Source organism: Phaenicophaeus curvirostris, chromosome Z (genome assembly GCF_032191515.1).
Source record: "Phaenicophaeus curvirostris isolate KB17595 chromosome Z, BPBGC_Pcur_1.0, whole genome shotgun sequence".
NCBI classification, from domain to species: domain Eukaryota; kingdom Metazoa; phylum Chordata; class Aves; order Cuculiformes; family Cuculidae; genus Phaenicophaeus; species Phaenicophaeus curvirostris.
The window spans coordinates 52,350,114-52,368,709 of record NC_091431.1 but is presented as its reverse complement, the minus strand read 5'-3'; the positions used below and the strand labels follow the sequence as shown (position 1 = coordinate 52,368,709).

The window sequence follows — 18,596 nt, the reverse complement described above, 5'->3', positions numbered from 1 at the left end:
CTCATGCAGTGGTGGAGAGAGCGTCTGACAGTTAAGGTGATCAGGCCGCACTCTAATCCACCTCAGTGCTTATTTATTGCAGTATAGTATTTGTCAATAACTCACCTCATACAGATCAGTTCTACCTCTAGGAAAACACTGGCCAGAGAGCTGTATCTGCCTTCACTTATGAGTGGTAATTGTTCTTTGCCTACTGCTGTCTCTGCTTTATTTTGTCTTTGTTACAAGCAGGTACTCCTGCTCCCTTTCCCTTATGGCTGGGGGAAGGGTCTGCCTTGTTTGTACCTTGTGGCCACCACAGCTGAGGGACTATTTTGCTGGGAGGGCCCAAGTAGGGAATAAGCTCAGTAACTAAGAGACGCCCTTTTGATGGCCACTGGGACCTTGTTTAGAAAGTGGTTCAGAAAGATACATGCACACACAGGCTTGACCAAGAATCCAGGAGATGTATATGGAAGATGAAGGATAGACAGCCTTCCTTGTAGTGTTCCGTATGTACACAAGTGAAAGTACTCGTAAGATTCAGCAAGGCCAAGTGCAAGGTCCTACACCAGGGTTGGGGCAATCTGTGGTTTCAATACAGGGTGGGGGACGATGTGATTGAGAGCAGCCCTGCAGACAAGGACTTGGAGTGTTGGTTGAATGAGAAGCTTGACGTGACCCATCAGTGTGTGCCCATAGCCCAGAAGGGCAGCTGTGTCCTGGGCTGCATCAAAAGGGAGCGTGGCCAGCAGGGCAAGGGAGGTGGTTCTGCCCCTCTGTTCCTGTCTTGTGAGACCTCACCTGGAGCACTGTGTCCAGTTTGGGAATCCTCAACAGAAGAAGGATATGCAGCTGTTGGAGCGGGTCCAGAGGAGGGCTACAAGGATGGTCCGAGGGCTGGAGCACTTTCCATAAGAGGACAGGCTGAGAGAGTTGGGGTTGTTCAGCCTGGAGAAGAGAAGGCTCCAAGGAGACCTTATAGCGACCTTCCAGTACCTGAAAGGGGCTACAGGAAAGCTGGGGAGGGATTGTTTACAAAGGCTTGTAGTGATAGCGCTAGGAGCAACGGGTATAAACTGCAGAGGGGCAGATTTAGACTAGACATAAGGAGGAATTTTTTCACTCAGAGTGGTGAGGCACTGGAACAGGTTGCACAGGGAATCTGCCGCTGCCCCATCCCTGGGCCTGTTTAGGGCCAGGCTGGGTGGACCCCTGGGCGGCCGGGGCTGGTGGGAGGTGTCCCTGCCCACGTCAGGTGGTCGGAACTAGTTGATCTTCGCGCTCCCTCTCAGGACTCCGCCACCCCATGGCCCCCCCGCCGCGCCTCGGGGCCGCTCGCGCGGTGCCTGCCGGGAGCCGCTCGGTTTGGCGCGCGCGGGATCTCGCGGGCGGCGCGATGGCGGGTGTGGAGGGCCGGTGTCCGGCGGAGCTGCGGCGGCGGTGAGTGCGGGGCCGGGGCCGGGCGGGGGCGCGGGGCGCGGGCCGGGCCTCACCGTTGTCCCCTCGCTCCCGCGCAGGCTGCGGGAAGAGCTGCCGGAGAAGCTGCCGGAGAGAGGCGCCGACGTCGGTCCCAGTAAGTCCGGGCAGTGGTTGCGTTCGGCGGTGCAAACGGCAACAGGTGCCCTCCCCTCCCACCCTTGGAGGTGCTCGAGGCCGAGTTGGATGCGTCTTTGAGCCCCCTGATCCAGTGGGAGGGGTCCCTGCCCGTGGCAGGGGTTTGTGTGAGATTTAGTTGGAAAGTTTTGCTGCAACTGGCTTGTATGTGTAATTATCTTGTCATATAAATCTGTCTTGTGTCAAGAGATAGTATCTGTTATAGTAGTATTCATCTCCAGACACGAATGAATAACCAGAAAGAATCAACACTCTTAAGAGTTGCAAGGATTTGTTGATATTGATGCCATGAAAAGCTAAACTCAGTGGCAATTTGACTATTAATCAGATATTCCTTTAATAAGCAGCACTACAGTTCATGTGGGGTAATCCACCTAACGTGACCCACGTTTGAGACTGGTTACATGACTTTTATACTGGTTAAACATACACATTCACATAGATTCCCAGAAACATGTTACGCGTACAATGTTTTTCACCTGCTCTTGTGGTATATCACAGTTTCTCTGTCTTCAGAAGCCTCTGGTGGTCTTTATCTTATCCCCTTCTTCACTGTGTCCTCTTGGTGAGCTCAGGTCTGTCCTTTATGCCTGCTGTGGGACTGTCCTTTCAATACTTGATTTGTCCCTTGTTTCAACAAGTAAACAAGCTGAACTCCTGTTACAGTCACATTCTTCCTAACTGCAAGCTGGCCAAGATTTGATTCTTATCATTCTTTAATTATTATTGCTTAAGCTAACTCGTTCCCTTAACATAACAATTTATTCCTTCTTTCAATATGCTTAGTTGTCTTGTAAGATGAAGTTGTCTTAGATCAGGAGACAGTCTGAGGGGAGTCTCCAGGCATGGTTGGATAACTTAAAATAAACCCCATTCTTTGGGGACTTACATGGTTCTTTGTCTGAAATGAGTCTATATACACTCACTGCTATTGTAAGATGGGATGCCTTTTTTAGAAGGGCATCTGATTCAGCACTGAATTGTAAAACGTAAGTATTATTGCCTTTGCTTCAAAGACTTAGTCCTTTTCAATATTTTACCAGTGAATCGGTGTTTCTCACAGTTGGAACTGGATGGTCTTTAATGTCTTTTCCTACCCGAACCATTCTATGGTTCCCCCTCGTGTTTGCTCTCTGTAGAGCCCAAGGTCAGTGCCACAGTCCCTCCTGGCCTTGTTCGCACCTTCCTGCCTTCAAAGTTCCCATATAAGGCTTGAAGTAAAGGTTATTTTGGCCTCCCATCTCTTGGCTCCTGAAGTGCTGGCCTTTTGCAGCCTTTGCTGTTTTGTTCCTTAAATATTGCAAAACGAGAGCTTTTCTGTCCATCGATATCTGTGGTTAGATTGGGCATTAGCAGGGACACTGCGTTGTACGCAGCGGCTCACACTCATAGCTCAGGATTACACCTGTGCTGACCCCCCGCAGCCCCCATTGTAATAATATAGAATCATAGACTCATAGAATAGTTTGGGTTGGAAGGGACCTTAAAGATCATCCAGTTCCAACCCCTTTGCCATGGGCAAGGACATCCCACTAGATCAGGCTGCTTAAGGCCCCATCCAACATGGCTTTGAACACCTCCAGGAATGGAGCAGCCACAGTTCCCTGGGCAACCTGTGCCAGTGCCTCACTACCCTCGCAGTGAAGAAAGGCTTCCTTATGTCTAGTCTAAGTCTACCCCTCTCCAGTTTACACCCGTTACCGCTTGTCCTATCACTACAAGCCTTTGTAAATAGGCTTTCTTGTAGCTCCTTTCAGGTACTGGAGTATAACCGTTCCTTGTTATAATAAACCTTCTTCTAGGGTGAACATCTTGCTGCGTTTTCTGTACAGCACTTGGAGCATGTTTGAGTGTTTGCAGAACTGCCTGCTGCCTTTTCTCCTCTTTTGTTTTCACTCTAGATGCCTCTAAACCGCGGATGTGGGATGGCAGTTTTCAGGAATCTGGTTGCGGGGGCTGAAGTCTTCCCAAAACTCTTCCAGATCTTTTGTTTGGCAGCGATACTGATTTAGGGCATTTCTTCTTGCTCCCACTGTATTTCCTCTGCCTATGTCTTCTTCTGCTGAACAAGCCAGCTTCATATAAAGGGCATGGCTGTGAGCCAGGTCTGGTGTGGCTAAAAACCACTAAATTGAAATATTTTACATCCTAATTATTTCTCTGATACAACTAATTGGTAGTGTAGTCTCGCTAGCAGTGGTAGAGATGATAAGGCATGGAGATGCAAATAAGAAATACCTTGTTAGTACAGCCATCAACTGCTTATACTTTATGCTTTGTAGATTGCGTTTAAAAGCTCTGTTATGCTTTTTTAGTGATGTTCTTCCTTTGCAGGTCAAGAACGTCACCCTCGCCAAGTCACTGAAGAAAACTTGGTTTTGAAGTATGTCATTGGATCTTTTTAAACTTTTGGTGTATTTTAAAATAAAGAAGAGAAGAGTTGAGAACTGAAGTGGGATGTTCCCTTCTAGTTGCTCCTTGTTAGTAAATCTCTGGATTAACAATCAGCATTTTGCAGGAAACTTGTGAAAATAAAGGAAATTAAGAGAAAATATGAGGAAGAAATATTTTACTCAGTCTCCTAATCCAGTTCTCTATCTGATGTTGTTTCTAAATTTCTAGTCCTTCTTGTAATGGCTAGGATTCACTACTATAGTTCCACATGCCATAATACTCCTGGTGGTAATAATCTGTGCTTTACAGGAAAAATTCTTACTTTAGACACATAGAGAGCAAGTTAAAAATGTAATACTGCTTTTAAATTTTTTGTTAGCTTCATGCTGTTTGGGAGTTGTGTTTGTTTTTTTTCTCCTTCAGTGCCATACAAGATTTGCAAAGACGTCTTGATGAAGTAAAAATCTCTCTCCAGAACAAGACACTAGCCTTGCAAAGGTAAAATTTTCTTCCTGTTTATTTGTTTTATGTTTATGCACACATACATAATTCTGATTAAAATAGCATTTCAAAATTACATGGGGGGGGTGTTACAAAGATGAGAGATTTTAGCACCACTGAACCAATAGGAACGCAGACGAAGTTTTCCATAAAGAAACACAAAAAATTGTAAGTTGAAAAGTGTAAACCTAAAGGTTACTGCAGAATTGTGGAAGTCTGACTGGATAAATGGGTAAGCATGTTTCTTGGCAGTATTTTACAAATACCTGTGAGAAGATGGAAGCTGATAGTCTCCTGTATTTCATGGCTGTCTGAATTCCCACCTCTGCCAAGCTTCCCTTCTGCAGACTCTGTAAATAATGGTGTCTGAGTCTGTTTGGCAAGAGGCAAGGGGATTGCAACTCTCACAAATAATCATTTATACGCCCTTCTTGTCCTGAGTTAAGCTCTGTAATTGAAGAAGTGCGAGAGTTAAAAGGTTACTGAATATTTTGTATATATAATTCCAATGTGAAAGTGAGCATAAATGAAACCTTGGAAATATTTCTTCCATTATTTATCTGAATCTAATTCTCGCAGTTTCCTATCAGTTCCCATCAGCTATGTTTCTTCCCCACAACCTGCAGGATACAACTTAGACGTGCCCTGGAAAATCAGCTGGAACAAAACAACAATGAATCACAGTAAGATGTTCTCAGGGAAAACAATGTCTCAGAAGACTTGGACTTCACACAGTTTAATGTGACACATTTCTACATTATCTCATTGTACCTTTTCTAAAAGCTAGATTCCTTCTTCCAGTTTTGGCTGAATGATAACATTCTACCTTCTGGCTAGAATTGGCATGATCAGACCTCTTATACCCAGAAGAGATTTACATTTGGGCTCTGAACTAACTAGCCTTTGATTACAGAGATTGTAATTTTTCATTCGTTAGTGAGGACTGTTTATGATTAACAGTTTTTTGTCTTTAATGATTAAGTTACTTGCATTTATAATATCTGAATGCGTACTACAGGCTTTCAACAGAGCCTTGCATCTGCTTTGCTGCCTTCATTAATTAATCATGTAGGAGCTTAACGTGTTTGGAAAAGAACTGAAAGTTTTGAACATATTTAAAATTAGCTTTTAATTTCCTGTCCAGTATTATTGAGTGTACAAATATGAAGTGAAACATGAGAAATTTAATTTCTGCCAGAAATACAACTGAAGACACGGCATCTCCATGATGTCCCTGTCAGCTGCCAGAATTCAGGAGCTCTAGTTGTTAGTCATTCTGAAGTGACTAGGCTTCCTTGATGCCTTCCACACTCTATGATTTGAAATGTTAGACAGATTGAATTGAAACATTAGGGAAATAAAGAGACTGTTTAGTCCTTAGGAAAACAACTCTCTCCTCTTTCATTCTCCCCTCTCCTCCTCTCCTCATGCTCCCTTCATCCTCCCCCTCATCCTTTCTTTTCCTTTCCTTTTCCCACCCCTTCCAATAACCTTGACTAAAACATTACACTATTGACTACTTAATGGTCTTCACTATGCAACTGTGTTTCTTTCCTTAGAGAGATCATGGAAACTCTCACAGACATAGTAAGGTACACCAGGGCCCTAACTGCATGTGAGGAGGTAAGTGACAGTGGTAGCTTCTGTTGCAGTTGGGCAGCTCTACCAACGTCAATACGCTAGGAGGCAGTTTGAAAGTAGCAAGATTGTACAAGTCATTTGAAACTAAATATGTGGCCCAAAGGGTGTGGTTTCTACTGCTGTTAAAATTACTGAATGATTACGTAAAGAGCGTATGTAAGAAAGTCTGGTTCTAGAGCTGCCCTTAACTCCTTTTGTGGATTGAATTAGCATGTTTCAGTATTTTTTGAAGCAAAGAGCCTGAAATACTTTTGGTTTTTTCCTCCTTTTTAGGAAGTATATGAGAAGGAACAGAAGTTGATTGACTTGAGAAAGAAAAGATTCTGTGAGTGTTTTAGTTACATTGACTTTTGTTTATATTTGAATGTACAGTTCTTGTAGCAATATCAATTAACATCTGAAGTAACTGTGAAGCCCTCGACACAGTTGGAAGACTGTAGGAAGTACTGTAAAAATGAGCTGGTGTGTTTTCTGCTTCAGCTTGGTTACTGACACGTTAGAATGAGAGATGTAAGAAGATACTCAAAAAGAATGTGATGCTGTTTCCTTATTTAGTATACGCTCCCCTGAAAATTACACATCACTTAATAATTTAAGTCAGTCCTACAACACCCAAAGATTTTGGGGGTTTTTGTCAGACTTTTATGAAATGTCAGACCTTTACGAAATGTTTGTAGGCTAGGATCTACTTACAAGGAGTTCTCATAGTAGTAGATGCATTGGTATTCAGTAGGCTTGTTAATTTTTAATTCAGTAGGCCTGTACAGATTTAGATAGGATGACTATTTCCAGAACTTAATAAGGTAAATGTATTTTTTGAAGGTGCCTACTGTCCTATGACCAGGCTTTCCAAAGTGTGAACAGCTGTTGTTTGTTTCATGCATAGAGAGTGATGTATCTGTTGACAGTAATGAACGAACACAGAGAAATATCAGTCTTCCTCAGAAAAAAGAGTGTCCCTAATATCTTCGGCAATGAGGGATGGAATGCTGTGTCAGCATTCTTGCGACATGTGAACTGTCCCTACATGGTTTTATTTGGTCTAGTTTTCAGCCTGGTATCATATAAAAAACTAGTAATATTCACTGGTGTTTTCCGTACGTCCCTAGTATGACTTTGGAATTTGGTTTTGATCAATTTTGAAAAAAGGGAAATGGTCTTGAATACCTCTGGCTATAAAATCTGTGAAAACTGAAAACAGAGTGTAGGACACGTGTCCAGATCATTCTCCATGTCTGATGGAAATGAAGACAGCATACAAAGCACTTCTGTTTTGCTAGCACCCAGGGAACTAACAGGTGTACTTAAATACCAAGTAGCCACAACCTGTGTTGCCTCCTGTGAAAGGAATATCTTGAAGTGTATTGGAGAGAAGGGATGGAGTGTGCAGTTAGGGTTATTGTAGTGGAAGTTCCTTAGATGTCTGAGGAAAACATTTTATCTTTAATTCTGTTGCTCACCTAACTACTTCATGCTTCATTTTTGTAAAAATGGAACAGCACTAAAAAAAACAGGAAAACAGAAAATGCTGCAACTGAGACACTTGATGAAAAGACCAGTGGAACAAGAAAGTGTGTCAGTGACCAGAAGTGTGCAGAAGTTACATGATAACTTACAAAAAGAAAGAGAATTAACTACAATAATTCAAACTGTGTTCCAGGTAATGTGTTGCAGCTTTTAGAAGCAAGTTTGCAGTTTTGCATTGCAGTCAAGATAATATAATGTATAGTAAATGTAACTTTGAACAAAATTCTGTCTACTATAAACTTTAAGTAATGATGATAATGGAAAAACTGCTATATGAAAGGAAAACTTTATTGCTTTAAAGGCTAAAAGCACAAGATTGTCACAAACTCCTTTGGAATAATTATTTACAGAGTTTACCGACACTCTATCAATCTATCTTTATTCCGATGTTCCCTTAAAGGTACAAAATAATGGATTTTCCCGGAGAATGTCTGTCAAAGTAGTGGCTGTATTTCCTTACAAGGAGAGCCACCCCCGCAAAAGTTTCCCCATATCATAGGTTGGAAAAATAAGTAGATCTCAACCTCTTGATACTGGCGAGCTGGGCTGCTGTTGGTCTGTCTGCCCCTTCTGACCGCGTGCATTTCTCAGTGTTGCCTGCTGCAGCCTTGTGAAAGCCTTGGTCTATAACCATGGCCAGTCTCCACTACTTTCGGTGGTGTAGCCCTTAGCCTTTTGGATAACCATGTATCAGATATTGCCGAGTGGGTTGTATCCATGAGCTGGCTAGCAGCTCATCTGGAGCATGGAGTCATGCAAAATGAGGAAGAAGACCTTTTGCTTTGGGACAGGATAGAATGCCCTCCTACAGCATCCTGTGTGCAGAGGGGCTTTAATACAAGTTTGTGTGTCTTGTACTGCAGTCCGGTGCGTGGCCTCTCGCTGTGCGATTTGTCTTCCTTTGCCTGGCGTCACAGATCAGGGACTTCAGTACAAAGATGGGAGGCACAGTGAACTATAAATTCTGATTGCAGTGCTCTTGAGTTTATCTGGGTTGTAAAATCCCAGTTAATCAAGCACAAAGTTTTCATAAAAAAATTTAGACTGGGGAAAAAGAGAGAACATATTGGAGGGCTCCAGGTGGCAGGCAGGTTATAACATGCTATGAATCTGGACAATCAGAATAATTTCAAGGACAGAAAAAGCACCATGTTTTTGATACTGTGTATTATGTCTGCTACTGGTTTGCATAACAATAACATAACAATGTTATGTCTGAAATTAAGAACGAAAAATAAAGCATTTAAGTGAGATTAGATTCCTAGAATTATCTTCTGGTTTTGTTTTCTTGAAATCTTCTGAGCTGTAAGTAGAGCCAACAATTTTTGATTAAATTAAGTAGTTCCTATTTTCAGTTCAGAATGGTGGGGTGAGAATGTTAACTGTGTTATATTTTCTTTGAGGCAAACTTTATTTTATGTTTTTTAAAAAAAATCCTGTAAATGCCTATGTTTAAAATAGGTATGGTGTGAGAGCGTCTCTAGGAAATTTAAAGCACTGCTTTTTATTTTACCTATGAACTGGTAGCAGGATCTAAAACCAATAGTTTCCTTTCTCCTCTTTCTCCATCCCACCCACTGCTGTGAATTTCAAGAGCTTCCAAATGAAAAATAAAAAAAAGCAGACAGTCTTGAGAGATTTTACTAGGAATAATACCTTTTAAAGTCTTTTTTCTAACCAGCAATCTTTCTTTTTTTTTTTTTTCCTAGATTATTGTAATGGCAAGCAACACTAACTGGGCAGAAGACCCATCTTTAAAGGAAGCTGTTCTAAAACTTGAAACAAACACCTATCTTATGTGAGTCAGGAGAACTGGTGTTTAATTTTATACGCTGCATGTAGTCAATGTGTTAAACTTGATAGTTAATGGGTATTGTAATAGCACACATTTAAGAATTTGAAAATATGGCTGTTCTGGAAGTTGTTCTGTCTAAAGATTTGCAGCATTGCTGATGGGACCACCTGAAGAGCCACTTCACAGCTACCCTGTCCCAAGCACTTTTTTCCTTCTGAAAGGCAGCAATGACACAAGAAAAAAGAATAATGTATACATTTTAAGCTTTTATGTAAGAGTGGGTCAAAACCCAAACTCTGCCATTTCTTTCCCCATATGCCAGCTGGCTGTGGAGCTCTGGTAGGATGCAGGACCCTGTCTACTATGCCTGGCTTAAAATTCCGAACTTGTAAATGTAGTTCAGTCAGTGTTTGGTTTTGTGTTACCTTTTTTAATGTTAAAGCATTATACATGATTTTAAAGACTGAGAAGTTTACACCCTTAATTGGAAAGCTGGTTTAACTGTGCCGTATGCTGATTCGTTAAGTGGAGCATCCAGCAGTAGGCCCGGCCTGTAGATGCTGTCCTGCTTAGCAAAATGACAAACCTGGGGAGAATGCAAGTAAAACAAGAGGTGACTTCACGATATCCACTGTGTGCCTGAATGCCATTTTCATTAACTGCATTTTTGCTTTGTGCTTGAAGAGAATTGGCTGTGACACTGCAATTACGCATTGAAATACTGTCACTCTTCCTGGATTAAAATAAAATGTTTCATTTTTAACACCTAACAAATTGCCCTCCTTCCATTTACAAGAAGGGTTGGAGGGAGGATCTGGGAAGCTACAGGCCTGTCAGTCTGACCTCAGTGCCAGGGAAAGTCATGGAGCAGGTGATCTTGAGTGCTATCATGAAGCACATGCAAGAGAACCGGCTGATCAGGCCCAGTCAGCACGGGTTCACAAAAGGCAGGTCTTGCCAAACTAACCTGATCGCCTTCTATGATGAAGCGATCCGCCTGCTGGATGAGGGAAAGGCTGTGGATGTATCTTCCTGGACTTCAGTAAAGCCTTTGGCACAGTTTCTCACAGCATTCTGCTTCAGAAACTGTCAGCCTCTGGCCTGGACAGGCGCACACTCTCCTGGGTGGAAAACTGGTTGGATGGCCGGGCCCAGAGAGTGGTGGGAAATGGTGTGAAATCCAGCTGGAGGCCAGTGACAAGTGGTGTCTCCAGGGCTCAGTGCTGGGTCCAGCCCTGTTCAATGTCTTTATCAATGACCTGGATGAAGGCATTGAGGGCACCCTTAGCAAGTTTGCAGACAACACTAAGCTGGGTGGAAGTGTAGATCTGCTGGAGGGTAGGGAGGCTCTGCAAAGGAATCTGAACAGGCTGGACTGCTGGGCAGAGTCCAATGGCATGAGGTTTAACAAGGCCAAATGCCGGGTGCTGCACTTGGGGCACAACAACCCTGTGCAGTGCTACAGACTAGGAGAAGTCTGTCTAGAAAGCTGCCTGGAGGAGAGGGACCTGGGGGTGTTGGTTGACAGCGACTGAACATGAGCCAGCAGTGTGCCCAGGTGGCCAAGAAGGCCAATGGCATCTTGGCTTGGATCAGAAACAGTGTTACCAGCAGGTCCAGGGAGGTTATTCTCCCTCTGTACTCGGCACTGGTGAGACCGCTCCTCAAATCCTGTGTTCAGTTCTGGGCCTCAACACCACAAGGATGTTGAGGCTCTGGAGCGAGTTCAGAGGAGAGCAACAAAGCTGGTGAAGGGGCTGGAGAACAGGCCTTATGAGGAGCGGCTGAGAGAGCTGGGGTTGTTTAGCCTGGAGTAGAGGAGGCTGAGGGGAGACCTCATTTTTCTCTAGAACTACCTGAAAGGAGGTTGTAGAGAGGAGGGAGCTGGCCTCTTCTCCCAAGTGACAGGGGACAGGACAAGAGGGAATGGCCTCAAGCGCCTCCAGGTGAGTTTCAGGCTGGACATTAGGAAAAGGTTTTTCACAGAAAGGGTCATTGGGCACTGGCAGATGCTGCCCCGGGAGGTGTTTGAGTCACCTTCCCTGGAGATGTCTAAAAGACGGGCAGACGAGGTGCTGAGGGACACGTTTCAGTGGCAGACAGGTACGTTTGTTCCCGACTATCCTCTGGCTGCGGCTGAGCTCCGCACCGCGGCCCCGCCCCTCCCGAGGAAGGACACGCTCACAGCGGCGTCACGCGCGCGGCGTCGTACGTCACCACCATGGGCAGCAAGATGGCGGCCGCCACCAGGGTCGTGCAGGTAAAAGGACGCGCGTTCGTCTCTGCGCCTGTCTCTGTGTGCGGGGGGTGCCTGGGGAAGCCGGCTCGGGTGGAGGGGCCTGGCCCCCGAGGCGGCTTTGCCGAGGGCTGCGACGCCGCTCGGGGAGGCCGGTGTCCTTGTGGGGACCGGGGTGGGTTCTGCGGTGCCGGAGGATGCGGGGCAGCTCCTCTCTCAGCCCTCTTCGAGGTGAGGCGCGGGTCATCTGCTAAAGGCATTTCGGGAATAAATGGTGTGGCGTTAACTGTGAGTCCCTGCCCATCGCAGGGGGCTTGGAACTGATTGATCTTCAAGGTCCCCTCCGCCACAAACCATTCCATGATTGCCCGGCTTTCTAATATATAACTTTCTCCGAATGGAAGCAGTATTTTCAGCTGGCTGGACAACACTTACAGCTAGAGTGCAGCTCGCGTTTCCAGGTGCTAAAGCTTCACAATTGCGCGTATGCAGCTGTAGTAGCTGTTCCTGCACACTCACACACAGACGGGTTGCTGTGAGGAAAAGAAAAGGTTTTGTGTTCCTACTCTGGACGTTGGGATAGAGGAATACCTATACAGGTGGAATTTCTCCTGGGGTGAAACATACAGCTTTAACAAGTAGTAGGTTTATCAGTGCTGTGGTGCAGATGGTACCAAAAATGCTGGCAAATAAAACTCTCTAAGACTCGTTTTGGAGTTTTAGAAAGCAAGCATCCTTTGTCAGGTCTGGGCAACATATGGAAGTGATCTCCGTCATATGCAGTGGGGCAAAGGCTTGTTACAGTTTTCCCGCTCACATGCATATCTATAATTTTACCCAGAAATCTTATGAATATTCTGTTACTTTCTAAGGTCTAATTTCAATGTTATGAAACTTTGCAACAGTCAAAACTCTTGCTAATTTGGAGCTGGCTTCAGCTCTCTGCTTGGCGTCGGCTTAAAGATAGATGAAGGCTCCAGGATGATTACAGAAGAAGAGACATCTGCTCAGCATAGAGCATAGTGAACACAAGACATTATCATCTTCAAGAAACAGTGTGTGGAAAACACCATTTTAAAGAAAACATGCTATCAGAGGGACATTCTGTGTAACTTTTGAAAAACCACTACTGCTTAGGCAAAACTTAACTGTACTTCAGCTTAAATCATAACATTCCACTTCGAAATATTCTACGTTTTGTATCACAGAAAGCAGCACTATAGAAGTGGTTGTTTTAATGCAGTCTGTGTTCAGTTTTATGATTGTGAAGATGTCAGGAAATATATTTTAATATCCTTGTTTCTTCTCCTCGTTACTTTGTTCTAGGTGGTCAAGCCACATACTCCATTAATTAAGTTCCCAGACAGGAAAGGTAGCCCCAGACCTAAAAGTAAGTATTTAGTCTATAAGTAGAACTTTTCCATCTTTCTTTGTATTAACTGTTTTATGTAAGAACTGCCACGCAATTTTTGTGCTTCAGCTGTGCAACGCAACTGACATTGCGAGCAGCGTTTCTGAACTTAGTCATTTTAGTTTGAAGGGAACTCTTGACTCTTCAGGCTCTATATGACTGTGGCAATACGTGTAATACAGGCATGCCTGTCTTTCTTGGTCAAGGCAGATTCATGAAGATTTCTAGTGTTGTTTTTCTACTTATATATAATAAGTCCTGTTTTCCCAAATACTAATATTTGCCTGAAATGATTGTCAGTTTGAAGCATCTTTAGGTATTTTGTTAGTTTTTGCAGAAATGATGTTCTGTTTTCCTCATCTCTTCTTTTCTTAGAGTGTGCTGTCTGTCTGTGGTGTTCAAAACAATTATGCCTAGGAGAGCCATGGCACTGTACACTTTAAGAAGTACTTCCTTGTGTCACTAATTAATGCTGAAAAAAGAAAAAATTAGTTGTAATCTTCGTGACTATTTCTTATACCTTTATTTCTGTTGATGTTTATATGTTTCCTAATACTGTCACATTTAAACATCAAAGTTATATGAGCCGTGTGTTGGTTTCATACCCATTTGAGTTAAGAAAGCATTTGAAACTAAAGTAGGAGACCTCTTAAGAAGCTCTGAACAGATCCTCTTATAAGCTTTGCTAAAGCACACGGAGGACATGGAGTTGATTCAAGACAATCAGCATGGCTTCACCACAAGCAAGTCCTGCCTGGCTAGCCTTGTGGCTTTCTATGATGGAGCAACCACATCAGTGGACGCAGGAAAAGTAATGGATGTGATCTTTCTGGACTTCTGTAAAGCCTTTGGCGTGTTCCCGCACAACATCCTTCTTTCTAAATTGGGGAGATATAGGTTTGATGGGTGCACTGTTTTGTGGATAAAGATTTGTTTGGATGGTTGCATTCAGAGAGTAGTGGTCGATGGCTTGATGTCCAGATGGAGATCCATGACAAGTGAACCTCAGGGTTCCCTACTGGGAGCAGTGCTGTTTAATATTTTCATCAGTAGTATAGACAGCAAAAGCGAGTGCACCTTAAGCAAGTTTGTAGATGACACCAAGCTGAGCAGTGCAGTTGTCACACCAGAAGGATGGGATGTCATCCAGAGGGACGTGGATGAGATCCCCTGGAGCACTGTGTCCAGTTCTGCAATCCCCGACGTAAGAAGACTATGGAGCTGTTTGAACAGGTCCAGAGGAGAGCTACAAAGATGATCAGAGGGCTGGAGTACCTCTGCTGTGAGGACTCTTTCTGCTGAGAGAGTTGGCGTTGTCCACCCTGGAAAAGGGAAGGCTCTGAGGAGACCTTCTAGCGACCTTCCAGTACCTGAAGGGGCTACAAGAAAGCTGGGCAGGGACTGTTCACAAAGTGCTGGGCAGTGCATCACAAAGGCTTGTAATGGTAGCACTAGGGGCAACGAGTATAAACTGGAGAGGGGCAGATTTAGGCTAGACGTAAGGAAGAGGTTCTTCACCATGTGAGTGGTGAGGCCCTGGCACAGGTTGCCCAGGGAAGCTGCAGCTTCCCCATCCCTGAAAGTGTTCAAGGCCAGGCTGAATGGGGCCTTGGGCAGCCTGATCTAGTGGGAGATGTCCATGCCCATGGCAGGGGGGTTGAAACTGAATGATCTTTAAGGTCCTTTCCAACTCAAACCATTCAGTGATTCTTTAGAAATTATACCATACCATGTTATTAGCCACAGCATCATCATGTTTGTGATTTAGATTTAAGTTTACTTAATACATTAACACTAACAAGTATCTACAATGCACATCAGTGCTACTTCTAACTTACCTGTGGATTCCTCTTGAACTACTTTCTGTGGTAACTGTCAGAATTTTGTATGTTTTGCCCAGGTCAGCCAAATGCACCACTTTTCATGTCAGTGAACTGCTTTCTCAAAGGCTTGAAAACATGTTGCTTACCTCTTGATTAACTCTGCATCAGATGATTTTTGTGACTGTATCTTATGAGACTTCTCTACCTAAATCAAGTTCTGTCATCTTACTAGTAAATTGCAATCTACCTTATCTTGCTTGAGCACTGTGGCAGTAACTGTCTCACTGTGGCAGACTCATTGCTTCTAGATACCCAAACAGAGCTCTGAAGATCAGGACTAAGCTTTTAGGCACGTGAGTGCTTGAAAGACCAGCCGAGTTCTGTTACTGTATTACTACTGCAACACGATGGCCTGAAATAAGGAAAGGAAAAATTGAGTAAAGACTGTATCTGAGCTAAAACAACAGCAATATTAAGGTTTGTTACTTTTGAGTCTTGACTTCAGAAGTTTTTAGTTGGCTAAGGTATCTACTCCAGCTGCACTTCAGACTGAAAAATAGAATAGAGGAAATCCTTGGCAAGTCTTTACACATTTTTGTGATGAATGAAACAAAGTTAGAGAAACTCTTTTTTGCTTTTTCATATATAAGGTGTGCTATTTCTTGAAACAAAAATAGTTTGCTCCCTGTTCAGAATATGCTTTTTCTGATGGTCTCTCTTCTGCCTTGCTCTTGGACCTTCTGTAGTTCCTGAAGCATCTGCAACTTCCAGATACAGTCTTCTGACTGAGGACTTCTGAATATGCCTCTCGGTGGCGGTTTTTTTTTGTTTTTCACCAGTGGTGGTTGGATCACATGGCTGCAAGTATTTCATAGCCCAGTCCTACCGTTGCCTCAGATGCACTGTGGCTAAAACTGCTTTGTGGCCTTTGTCCCCATTGATCTTTTCAGAGGCAGGAGGGCGAGAGGCAGGCAGTACTTTGACCCTTCACATTCCTTGACTCATCTAGTCTTGATGCTGTTTATTTTGTCATTCTGTAGTCCCTCTATCCCAGCTGTTAGAATGTTGCAATTGTCTTGCTCATTCTTCAGGAGTACTGAGGGGGACCCCCTGTGGAAGCATTCCGGTTTCTCAGGTGTTTTAACCTTAAATAGAGGTCTTGAGTGCTTATGAAATAAACATATTGCTGTGAGACTCTGTCCTCTGTGTAGTAATTGTGTGCTTCCATTGTAAAATGAGCCATAGTGGGACAGACCTTGGGTTTGCAATGCTGACTTCGACAGCAATGTCCTTTTGTCATCTCTTCTGTTCTCAAACTCAAGGCAGCTTGAGCATGCAGTTTTGTAATATTAAGAATGGGCACAACACTGCATTGTGTGTTGTGGGGTGTCAAGATTGTGAGCTTTGTCTTTCCATAAGCCTCTACGTCTTTTTCATTTCTCTGTCTTTACAGTTGCATTAAACAAAAATCATCATCTTTATGGATCTTAATTATTTATCTTAATTAACTTTCTATGTAAGTTTCTCCTCACATGTTTTTTTCTGTAAGGACAGCTTCCCACTCAAATGTGCTCATACTGTCAGATTTTTTTTGCTAGGCTTTTGAGATATTGAACAACAATAAAAATGGGTTCTGAGAAGTAGAGTTGCCTTAATTCCTTTAAGTGTTCCTTATAATGAAGCAAATGGTCAATAACTGATCACTTTTATTGTCTGTGCTCAGTAATTAATGTTACAGTCTTATTATATTTCTGTAAATGGGTTTGCAATCTGGGTTTCAGTACAGGAATCTCTACAAGCAAGTGTGCCATCCCTCCATGCTTCAAATGCACAGGAGTCTGTAGGAGCCAGATCACCGGCCTTTCAAAACACTTCCCCTGGTAGTAGAGTACAAGGTACACCAGACACTTCTGAATTAGCAAGAATCTTACCTCTAAAATACAGAAGGAGACTTGTGTCAGACGAAGAGATAGAATATATCCAAGTGAGTATAATTTATTGCTGTGTATTGTCTGTATTTACTTAACGCTCAGCTTGTTTCTATACCTTGTTCAAAATTTCAGACGTGGTTTTGCATTGTAATTCTGGGAGAGAGAGCACCCCAGGCTTTCAGAGCTTTGATGCAGAATACGCAGGCTACAAATTCTTAATACAGAAGGCACCCAACTCTCACTAATTATTAGCTTTTGGTGTCACTGAGTAGAGGGACAGGGACATGAAACAACTGCATAGGTATTAACCAATAGTCATAGCCTGCGTTAGTCACTGTCACTTCCCATTTTGTAACAGCAGTTTAATGAGTAATTGGAATGTGCCAGGCAGGAGCATAAGTGCTCTTAGACCAGCAAAGGCTTTTACCAGGTGACTGAAGTCCAAAGTATTTCTCAAACTAGTTTTTATAAGTTATTTATTTGTAAGTTAAACCTTGTATTTGTAGTGGAAATATTTCATTAAACTTGATAGGAAGATTTTCTGCGGCATTTGCAGATGTGGCATTGCACATGAAAGGCAAGAAGAAATGGTTTTGTTCTGCAGCAGCTCTCAGGTGTACCTACTGACACTTAAAAAGGGAAACTGCACAAAATAAAGAACTTGTGAGAGGCTCTTTGTTCAAAATAAAAAAATGCTTGCATAGCTTTGTTAAATGATAAGGACACCTGCAGTGTAATCATGTTAGTACAGAAAATCTGTTTTCCTGCACGTATGTGGGTAGAGTATTAGAAATAAAATGAATGATTTCCCATAGTAATGTACTACTGGATGTCTAGCAGAGATTTTCTAATGCTGAGAAAAGTTGTAAAATACTTCTGTTGCCAAAATAATGAATTTAATAACTTTCTGATTTCTTATGAAGATTGTAATGGCTTATTGTGGCTTTGGTTTTACTTTGCACTTTGGAATTTGGGCAGTGAAAACAAATGTGAAGTTCGTGTTCACTGCTGCATTTCTCAGCTTTCTGAAGGGAATGACAGTCTGGTTCCTTAGGAGTTGGGGAAGTGGAAGCAGCTGTGAGTGTAGGTTGTGGATGTTAATCATTTTGTTTTCTCCCCTGAGAAGAATGGAGCTGTTACTGCTAGATGCGTGTTTGACACACTGTGCGTCTTGTTATATAGATTGAAAATCAATGTACAAATTAACTGCAGCTCTGTCCATTAGTCTGTAACAGTGCAAAAGATTTGATCTCCTCTTCCTGTTTGTTTAGTGGAGTGTTATTAACAGTCTTCTTTTCTTTTACAGCGCGGGGGTCCGGAATAAGTATGGAAGATTGTTGGCCACTGTTGAAGAATGGTTTATTGTAGTCAAAATAAAGGTGTTTCCTTAGTATTAAGAAAACTGTTGGATGTAATAAACCCCGTGAGGAGGGCGGGGGGTTGAGACCACGCGCCGCGCGTGGTCTGTGGTGGAAGAAGGGTTTTCTGTAGTTTTCCTAGTGGAAAAGGAGCGGATCTCCCGTCAGGACGGATTTTGCGGGCAGGGACGGGGCCCCGAGGCGCTGCCGGAGGCTCCGGGCGCCGCCCCTCCGCGGCCTGGGCGGGGCCCTGGGGCGGCCGCGGGCGGGGGCTCGGGGGCACGTGCGCGGGACGGGCGGGGCTTCGGGAGCGGCGGCTCCGGAGGCGGGCGGGGGCGCTATGGCGCATGCGCAGGGAGAGGGGCGGGGCCCGGCGACGCCGT

General features: G+C 43.6%; 2 protein-coding genes across 2 annotated transcripts; both read left to right on the top strand.

Moving 5' to 3' along the window:
• The first annotated feature begins 1,339 nt into the window (after positions 1-1,339).
• Positions 1,340-10,222, top strand: CENPH (centromere protein H). The gene is made up of 9 exons (XM_069880746.1): positions 1,340-1,422; positions 1,500-1,555; positions 3,931-3,979; positions 4,414-4,488; positions 5,118-5,174; positions 6,051-6,114; positions 6,406-6,457; positions 7,632-7,792; positions 9,369-10,222. Exons 1-9 carry the CDS (start codon positions 1,379-1,381, stop codon positions 9,459-9,461), a joined length of 651 nt encoding a protein of 216 aa, XP_069736847.1. The 5' UTR covers positions 1,340-1,378; the 3' UTR covers positions 9,462-10,222.
• A 1,430-nt stretch (positions 10,223-11,652) lies between these two features.
• On the top strand, positions 11,653-18,257 carry KGD4 (alpha-ketoglutarate dehydrogenase subunit 4). Its single transcript, XM_069880748.1, has 4 exons — positions 11,653-11,714; positions 13,017-13,080; positions 16,706-16,908; positions 18,162-18,257. Exons 1-4 carry the CDS (start codon positions 11,676-11,678, stop codon positions 18,177-18,179), a joined length of 324 nt encoding a protein of 107 aa, XP_069736849.1. The 5' UTR covers positions 11,653-11,675; the 3' UTR covers positions 18,180-18,257.
• The last annotated feature ends 339 nt before the right edge of the window (positions 18,258-18,596 follow it).